This window comes from Montipora capricornis, chromosome 7 (assembly GCF_036669925.1).
Source record: "Montipora capricornis isolate CH-2021 chromosome 7, ASM3666992v2, whole genome shotgun sequence".
NCBI lineage: Eukaryota > Metazoa > Cnidaria > Anthozoa > Scleractinia > Acroporidae > Montipora > Montipora capricornis.
The window spans coordinates 14,835,474-14,844,919 of record NC_090889.1 but is presented as its reverse complement, the minus strand read 5'-3'; the positions used below and the strand labels follow the sequence as shown (position 1 = coordinate 14,844,919).

Below are 9,446 nucleotides of genomic sequence, written 5' to 3'. Positions count from 1 at the left end.
CTTGATGCCTGTGAGCAGTGGAAGAGCGTACTGTGTTAAATGTCTTTCGGACCAAAATGCTTGTCACACAGTGTTTTCTTGGTTCACTGAGCCTTTTACTCCTCGTCAAAGGGACTTTAGCAGGTAAAGCATTTTGATTTTCTTGTACCTTTGCTTTTTAAGACCTTATGGTGACTCAAAATTCAATGTTTTGCTACACATTTTCGGCTAACGAGAAATTAGCATAAATGGTTGTAAGACCGAGCCTGGCCGGTACGCAGAAGAGGTAGTTATACTGGATATGATGTTAATTTAGGATAGCAGTGAACTTCGAGGACCGGCTTTAAAACACCAGGTCTTGAAGTTTCAAGGATTCTTTAATAGACGATTAATGCTACTATTTATTAAGGATCGACCCACCAGATTACTGAGAAATCTTTATGCTCACTCGGGAGTTTTATCATCTTAAGTGGTACAAATACCCAGCGATCACAGAAACAAAGCCGGGCGGAATGCTCCGTCCAGAGTTTGGGGAATACCCAAAACATATCGTTCGTTATCATCCCTTACGTGAGAGTGGCGTTTACTCCACTACTTTACTCCTTTTTTTATTTCACTTAGAGTACACACTAATAGCAATACTTAGTTGTTGACCTGCTTGTAAAGGTAATCATTTGTAAGCGCGTTGTTGTTTGATGAAGAGTGGAAAAACGTCTTAAATCTTGGACAAAATTTCTCGGGACAGTCATGCAAAACTCATAATTATCGATGATTTCACAATTACTTCCTGGAGCAGTGGCATTTTTAAAACTCCATTCCCCACCCAACACCATGTTGAAAGTCGGAAAAGCTACGGATGCCTCTTCACAACATTGTGAGTGGGTTGGTGGAGTGGGGCTGAGCTTGTGTGGTTTGATATTCCAGAGACTGTTTGCCATGCGTGTGTGTAACGAGTCCCGATGCAAATGTGTTCCAAGAATTTTGTCGATGATTGTGAACTCTTGGGTATGTAGATTCCCCTCAAAGTTTGATGGCCGATTGGCCACATTGCAAAAGTGCGCAAGAAGTTTAAGAGATAGCTTGTGATTGGCATCTTGTTCGACCGAATCGATTACTAAAGCATCGCCGCTTGCTTAATTAACTTGAGTTGTTGTAACTCTTTTAGCTGAATGTGGCAAGCGACCCATGGCTGCGCGTGTTGTTGGTGGAACGGACGCCATTCCCAACTCTTGGCCATGGCAGATATCGTTGAAGGTGGCTGTACGAGGGAAGCTCTATCACATTTGTGGTGGTTCACTCATTTCATCAATACATGTAGTCACAGCAGCTCATTGTGTTGTAAAGAACGCGACCCCTAGCCGGTACAAAATCGTTGTTGGTAAGCATCATCGCACCAGATGGATTACCTCTTTATGTCCAGAAATGCAAGCAATTAATATAGACGCAAGGCCAATTTTGATATCCAAGTAGACGTTTTCCTTTAAATCTAAGCATAATAATGAAAGGAAAGGAAAGGAACTTTATTTAAGTGTCTAATCTTCTAGCACTGCAGAGCACTAATCGGGGACACTGTAAATTGAAATAAACAAGTTAACGCAAATCAAATCAAAGTTTGGGTTTTTGAGGAGAGGGGAAAACCGGAGTACCCGGAGAAAAACCTCTCGGTGCAGAGTAGAGAACCAACAAACTCAACCCACATGTGACGCCGAGTCTGGGAATCGAACCCGGGTCACATTGTTGGGAGGCGAGTACTCTCACCACTACGCCATCCCTGCACCAGAGTCAGGGTTGACATTATTTTTAGGTTGCAATCCAGTAGTTGATCTTTACTTCACGAGCAGAGGTTAAGGATACTTTGTGACGTCATTTTATGCATTCCAATAACCGACTAATCTTGAAGTTGGGGGGAAGAGCCAGTGGCCACCTCGTGACGTTTATTGAAATTGGCGTGCATCTTGCATTTTTTTTTTAACATGTCCATTCCACCAGTCTAACCCTGCCCATTCGCCCTTGTCACACGGCGGCCATATTGTCCCGGGAGACTCCAAAAAAGCTATGTTTTACTACGCCAAGCCTCACCCCCATGGTTTCCACTGCGATGCTGGGCGTGGTAAAACAAAGCTTTTCTGGTCTTCCTGGACAATATGGCCGCCGTGTGACAAGGGCGAATGGCAGACCAATTCATCGATTCTGTGATCCCGCCAACTGACATCTTATATCTGGCTTTTTGATTTGTACTTAATGAAACTGTATGCATACCTCCCTTTCGTCATCCTTCAGTTCTCTGCATCGTTTATCCATTATACTATAACTTGGACCCCTCGTCCTATAATTCATAATAGTAATTCTTTATTCCATAAAACAAATAAATTCCATGAAAGAATTGTCTATGTTTGAAGTTTGGACCGTGCTACAGACGAACGAGAGATATGATCCTCGCAATTATCTGTACAAGTTAATGCAATCGTCTCTTATAGACACATAAAAAATCCAGTTGACTCCAACGGGATTTGAACCCATAACCTCCGCGGTTCCAATGCTCTACCAACGGAGCTATGAAGCCACACAGTTGATAGAAGGTCAGTTTGCCGATTTGATTTATTGGTACATCAGCCCGACAAATTCACCTGCTCTCAACTGAAGAGAAAATGAATTTAAAATTTGAAATCAACTCAAAATGGCATCTACGAATTTCGGAACGAGGACTCCAAGGTCCTGTATGTGTCAGTGCTTTGATGCCAATATAAATCTCTTTGAAGAAGTGACGTTGTTCTCTTTACACAGGCGAACATGACCAGTCAAAAGACGAAGGCAACGAACAGGTGATGGGTGTGGCTGCTATCTGTTATCATAAAAATTTCACTTTACGCCATTTACGCAATGACGTTGCAGTGCTGACTCTATCAGAGCCAGTATCAATGAATGAGAAAGTTGGAACTGTCTGTTTGCCAGACAGGGGACAACAAGTGGCTCGTGGCACTAGATGCTACATCACAGGTAAGGTTAGATTTGAGATGTATTGATACAGTGTTGTCAATGGACACGAATAGTTTCGCACCGTAAGTGAATTAAGAAAAATATAGCGGCAAATTTACTTCTCGACGTTTTGGCGTCGCCGTAACGCTATTATCAAAAATTGAAAAATTGAAGCCGACGTCTGAATTTAAATTTAAATTTAAACACAAACAGAGGTATGTTAAGCGTTATGATGTGCTCACGTACAGACAACATGTTGTTCACTAAATAAACGGTCAAATTTTGAAATGCGCTGTTGGGCACTTAGGAAATTCTGTGCCTTTATTTTCATTACAATCATGCTTAAAAATGGAGGACGACTTAGTGTAAGTTTAGCCTCACACTTTTTGCCAGTTTGACAACCTGACATGAATTGATGTAAATCAGTTTAAAGATTGGAAAGTAGCGTGTACTCGATAAGCTCAGTTGAATGGGCATACTTTTTTTTCCAGCGACTTAAAGGCCCATGTTCTATTGCCCGCTTGTACGATTGTTTTGAAATAGTTTCAGCGTTTTGATTGGGTGTTTGCCCTTGATTTTCGGATTTTCCGATTGTGCGAAATTTAACGCGGTGCGCAATGTCTCTCGGGTGTACATGGGCCTTTAGGTCGCCAGATTTTCCTGCTTGTTGCTGACAGATGCAATCTACTGAGCTCACGACCACGCCTGTGAATGTGACGTTTACCCGAATCCGATTTAACACGATTATGTGCATGAAAGGAAGTTTGGATATGTGGTCGTAATTAGCACAAAAGTTCGCCAACTTTGATCCCAAATTCCTTTGAGTGCAATATCAAACACTCGAAAGAGTGTTTCATCAGATATCCAACCACCTCGAAATCCGTTAAAAAACTCAGCCTTCGGCCTCGTTTTTCAACTCGCTTCTCGGTGTTTGGATATCCGATGAAACACTCCTTCTCGTGTTTGATATATTACATAACGAGATCTGGTGTCCTAGTGCAAATTTATTGACACCGGGGAACGTTTGTGATTATTTTTGCTTAATTAAATAGCTTTTGCTAGGATATCACAATCCTCAAATTCAACTGCAGTCGATCAAGCCGTTGTAGCAGTCCTTGGAGCACAAGACTTTCAGACACCCATACATGAATGTGATCACAAAAATTACACGCGGAGGCATCGTTATTCTGTGAATCATGAAACCAATTACAACTTTGTAGATATTGTAGTCAGTTTGAGTGCTTACAGATTGTTCACAACATTTATCAGCTGCATTAACTTTGACTTTGAGTGATGGACCAATCCATTCCAAATTAATCGCTCGACGTCTTTTCGTGTGGATCTACCACGTACGGTGTGTGTGCATATGTTTCTCGACAAATTTCTGAACTCCGAATGTGTCACGGTTTTAAAGGTGCATATGAGGGGTACTAGTTAATGTGCTAAATGTCCAAAAAAGAAGTTGTTGGTATCGCCGGTTGGTCATCAACCGGCGACAGGTATGTCCGTGATCAACGGTGATAATGTTTTAATTAAGAATAAAAAGTAACAACACTATCCGACGTTTCGGAGTCAGACATGACCCCATTATCAAGGTTAAACTGTACTGGAAATATAACGGGCGTTAGGTCAAAACAAAGACATGCATAAATGGAAATTAAACGATAGTCGACACTAAGATATTTACAATTTTTTGCTAGAATACAAAAGGCGAAGGTCAAACAAAAACTTTAGCACGAATGGAATCTGACTGCTTATTTAGTGATGGTTGACGCTCACGTATTAAAAGCATCTCGTGAACGAGACAGTCAAATTTCGATTTGCAATTTCTTTAGGATCGTAAAATGTGCTTTAAGTTCAGGTTTGTCCAGATCGTGTTTCGTCTTCATGTGTCGACCAACCGAAGATGATAGGGATTTGTGTTCCTCTATACGCTGATGTAAATGCCTTGTTGTATAACCAATGTAGTCCATATCGCATAGACCACACTTAAAATAATAAACAACACATTGGTTATTTACAACATTTGGCTTGTTTTCGCGGTGTTTGAGATGACTTTCAATCTTACGATTAATAAACACAGGAACAATCTCGATGGTGTTACCAATTTTAACGCTCAGATCTTTGAGTCGTCTCCGTAGCACGTTAGCTGACTTCTGATCTTTGTACGGTAATACAATACGGACGGTTTTTCCTTGGTATTGCGCTTGTGGTGATTTCTGGGCATCCGATTGAACATAGTCGACAAAATTCTTAACAGATCTGTTAATTAGGTCTTCTGGGTATTTAAGGCGTTTGAAGATATTTTTGAGCTTTTCGCACTCATCAGAGAATAATTGCCAACTTGAGGACAACCGATAGGCCCTGTTAAGCATGGTCGTAAGCAGGCCAGTCTTATAACGATGGTCCACGTGACTATGGTAGTGTAGTAATAAGCCTTTGTCAGTTGGTTTTCGGTAGACACAGGTTGATATCCGAGGACCATTCTTATCAAGAAGCATTCCAAGGAAAGGTAGTTTACCATTGGTCGCGATTTCCATGGTGAAATGTAGAGACGGATGAATGCTGTTTAATGAGCGGCTGATTCACAAGACATTACGGTAATTGTATCGTCTACGTACCGTCTGTAGTAATCAGGCAGATCTAAATGTTCCTCTATATGACACAAGAAGGCATTGGCCATTAGGGGGCCTAGGGGAGACCCCATGCCTACTCCATCTCTCTGTTCATACAGTTCACCATTATATTGGAAGAGCTGGTGTTTGGTAGCTAATTCTAGCAGTTCGATCAGGTCTGATTTGGTGATATTTAGGTTGTTGGTTTTGTTGAACCAATTGTCACGAAAAGCTTTGGTGGCAAGTATCTCTATCGTCTCGTCCAAAGGCACATTTGTAAACAAAGAAGTTACATCATATGATACTAAAATATCATTCTCGTTAAAATCGAGTTGAGTAACTTCCTCCGCAAATTCAAAAACGTCTGTGATGGTATGATGATAGAGAGAGAGAGGTTTTAGCTTTTCGTCAAGCCATTTTGCCGACTGGAAGTTGTATGTTCCTGTTGCGGATAGTATGGGTCTAACAGAGAGGTTCTTCTTGTGCGTCTACGGCAGGCCGTAAAGATGAGCTAAACGCGAGCCCTGTGATAGTAGCGATTCAGCGACGTCCTTGGGGAGAATTCTCTTTATGGTGTTGTTAACAAGTTTCTCTTTTTCTAAGAGGGGATGGTAATACTTGGGCGGTCGACCCTTCGCTTTTGGTCTTTCTGAGCTAAAGGGACGAATTTCGTGCTGTCATCGATGGAGGCTTTGTTTACCGTACAAAGATCAGAAGTCAGCTAACGTGCTACGGAGACGACTCAAAGATCTGAGCGTTAAAATTGGTAACACCATCGAGATTGTTCCTGTGTTTATTAATCGTAAGATTGAAAGTCATCTCAAACACCGCGAAAACAAGCCAAATGTTGTAAATAACCAATGTGTTGTTTATTATTTTAAATGTGGTCTATGCGATATGGACTACATTGGTTATACAACAAGGCATTTACATCAGCGTATAGAGGAACACAAATCCCTATCATCTTCGGTTGGTCGACACATGAAGACGAAACACGATCTGGACAAACCTGAACTTAAAGCACATTTTACGATCCTAAATAAATTGCAAATCGAAATTTGACTGTCTCGTTCACGAGATGCTTTTAATACGTGAGCGTCAACCATCACTAAGTAAGCAGTCAGATTCCATTCGTGCTAAAGTTTTTGTTTGACCTTCGCCTTTTGTACCCTAGCAAAAAATTGTAAATATCTTAGTGTCAACTATCGTTTAATTTCCATTTATGCATGTCTTTGTTTTGACCTAACGCCCGTTATATTTAAATTGCGAATTTTCCAGTACAGTTTAACCTTGATAATGGGGTCATGTCTGGCTCCGAAACGTCGGATAGTGTTGTTACTTTTTATTCAGTTAATACGTTTTCTAAATCGATCCTTCTTAATGTTTTAATTACCCCCGAAATTGTATGATCGCTTTATCTAATGCATTCCGCAAGGGTAGAGGTTTTCCTTTTTGCAAAGGAAAACGACTCTGCTTTTAAAATCTGGCGCATGGTTCGTTCGATTTATAGATATATGCTCTTACAATCATTGTTTGTTAGAGTATAAAAAGAATCAGTTGTGGCCTTTGGACAACATTTTTGGGTTTGGCCAATTATGAAAGTTTTTGGGGGAAACGTTAACTTTTGAATTGTGGATACATGGAAATAATGGTTCATGGGATCATTAACCTCTCTTTTTCTTTGTTTTCTTTTTTTTTTTTTTTTTTTTTTTTTTGGAACATTTAGGCCGACACTGATGTCGACGAGGGAATTCCACGTGAAATTTCAAGCGAAAAACCGAAATACAACGCACGAATCGCGAGGCGATGTGCGATATATGTTGGTTTTTCAAGTGAAATTTAACGTGGAGTTCACGAGTCAGGTGGTAGATTTTCCTTGTATCGCATAGCTCTTTAAAATGTCCTTGGTCGAATGTTGCGGTATTCAGTGGGCACTAAAAAAAGCCATTTCAAATGAATTGTCAATAGCCATCAAATAGGAATTAAATACACAAACGTTTAATCGTGTTTTACGTACAATTCTTCGTTTTCTGAACTTTTACAGAAGCTCTAATTTTGTATCTTTATGTTAAAAATCATCAAACTGAATCCACTGGGAGCTATAATATCGGGTATTTCATCACAACATTTCATGAACTCGGGGACTCTTCGACGGCTGAAAGGACAACGTACATCCAAACAAACAATTTTAAATCAAATACGCTCGGGTGTACGTTAGCTGTTTGCCTCCCAATATTAATTAAACAGTTACTCGAATTGGACTTCTCAGTAAATACAACGTCCATTGCTAACGTGAGTTTTTGGGAGGAAAAACAAGCAAAAAGTCAAAAACGGAGTAAATGATACTGGGTTTTTTTCCAACGCACAGAACTGCTGTTGCTACCTTTGGGATTAACATTCAACTCAAAAATAATGGCATTATTTACTGGCCTCTATTTCATCTTCTATGTACTCTACAACTGAAACCTGTTCTTCCTGAAGAACTTGTGCCTTTTTTCTCTTGCGGCGGCCATTATTTTTTTTTTTGTGGCCATAGACCGCTACCGATTTTTCGTGCTTGGAAGGGTAAGCCATTTCTTAGAAAATCTTTCGAAAAAGTCATAATTTAAATTACATGTAAAACAAGGAAAATCTTCTGTTTCTTCCCTTCGGCTAGGTTTTGCATTGTAAACGGAGACAATGTTTTTGAAAACATAATTGTTTTCTAATTTTGCTTGCGTTGGTATGAAAAGCTATGCGCAGCTACGGCGCAATATCAATCGGCCTCGCTTTCAAGTCGCAATTCCACACTGAACACCTCGCCTCGGTATGCGATTCTAACTAACATTTTAAGAACAAACCCAGGCTGACAGTCAGTTAAGGATGTCTTTATTTTGCTTTCTTTTATGGTTTTTTTTTTTTATGTTTTTGAGAGTAGTGTAAACAATTGAAAACGTAATAGATATGTAGAACTGTAATCGAACAGGACAATTAACTCAACTGATACTTAGGCACGTTTTGTGAACATTAGCAATTTGGTTTTCCGATTGCATGATACACTGAAGAACAACTCACTAGTTTGTGACGTAGTATACCTTAGTCAGTATACAACTTTAAAAGCACTATATTATATGAGCATCCTCCATTTACAACCTACAAGCATTATAGCAATGGTGACATGTCACGTTTTGCTTACTAAATGAAAAACGAATGCAAATGTTTCAAAAGGGGTTTCAAACACCGAGAAAGAAATGGAAGCACGACGCCGAAGGCGGGGTGCTTTTATTGTTTCCAAGTGTTTGGAACCCATACTCGTTCCCAGATCCCATCGTTTCTCTTAACCGGTGCGGCTTAATTCGCACTAGAAAACGAAGGTCTCTGAGACAAGAAATTCCAATTCAAGTTTTTATTGGTTACCTTACAAACAATAAAATCTTGAAACGAAGTAAATATGCCCGATGTGGCATGATGAGGTCAGCCTACGCGGAGCCGAGCGGTAAAATGATGAGAGCGACTTTGTTTAAACCGCGATATTACTTGTTGCCTCTCCGTTTCTGTTCGATAAGAACAGAACTCTAACTTGAAGCCACATAAAGTGCCACAGAGAGACTCTTCGAATGTTATGCTTCTGAGCGCCATCATGTTTAGTACTTTACGTGACTCATAAATGTACTCCGGAAATCGTAAAATTCAATCTGCAAAACACCTATTTCTCGAGAGCCTTCGTTTTCTGGTGCGAACACTCCACTGGCTAAGAGAAACGATGAGAGCTGGGAACGAAAATGTTTGGAACCCCTTTTCCCGTTCCCGAGAAGTTATATAGTCATTGCAAAGAGAGGGTACTCGTACTTAATATGAAAAGGGATTGTATCATTGTGCTTTTGATACAAGGTGCGA

At 40.3% G+C, this 9,446-nt stretch overlaps 1 protein-coding gene across 2 annotated transcripts in view; it reads left to right on the top strand.

Annotated features, from left to right (window-relative positions):
• Nucleotides 1-9,446, top strand: part of LOC138058301 (elastase-1-like) — a 15,454-nt gene continuing 6,008 nt past the window's right edge. Inside the window, exons 1-3 of one of the 2 annotated variants that reach the window (XM_068904232.1) lie at nt 1-123; nt 1,145-1,357; nt 2,764-2,976. In XM_068904232.1, coding sequence (XP_068760333.1) covers nt 57-123; nt 1,145-1,357; nt 2,764-2,976 — 493 coding nt within the window. In that variant the 5' untranslated portion in view covers nt 1-56. Of the gene's footprint in view, nt 124-940; nt 985-1,144; nt 1,358-2,763; nt 2,977-9,446 lie in introns of those variants that run through there. The other variant, XM_068904233.1, reaches the window with a different exon arrangement.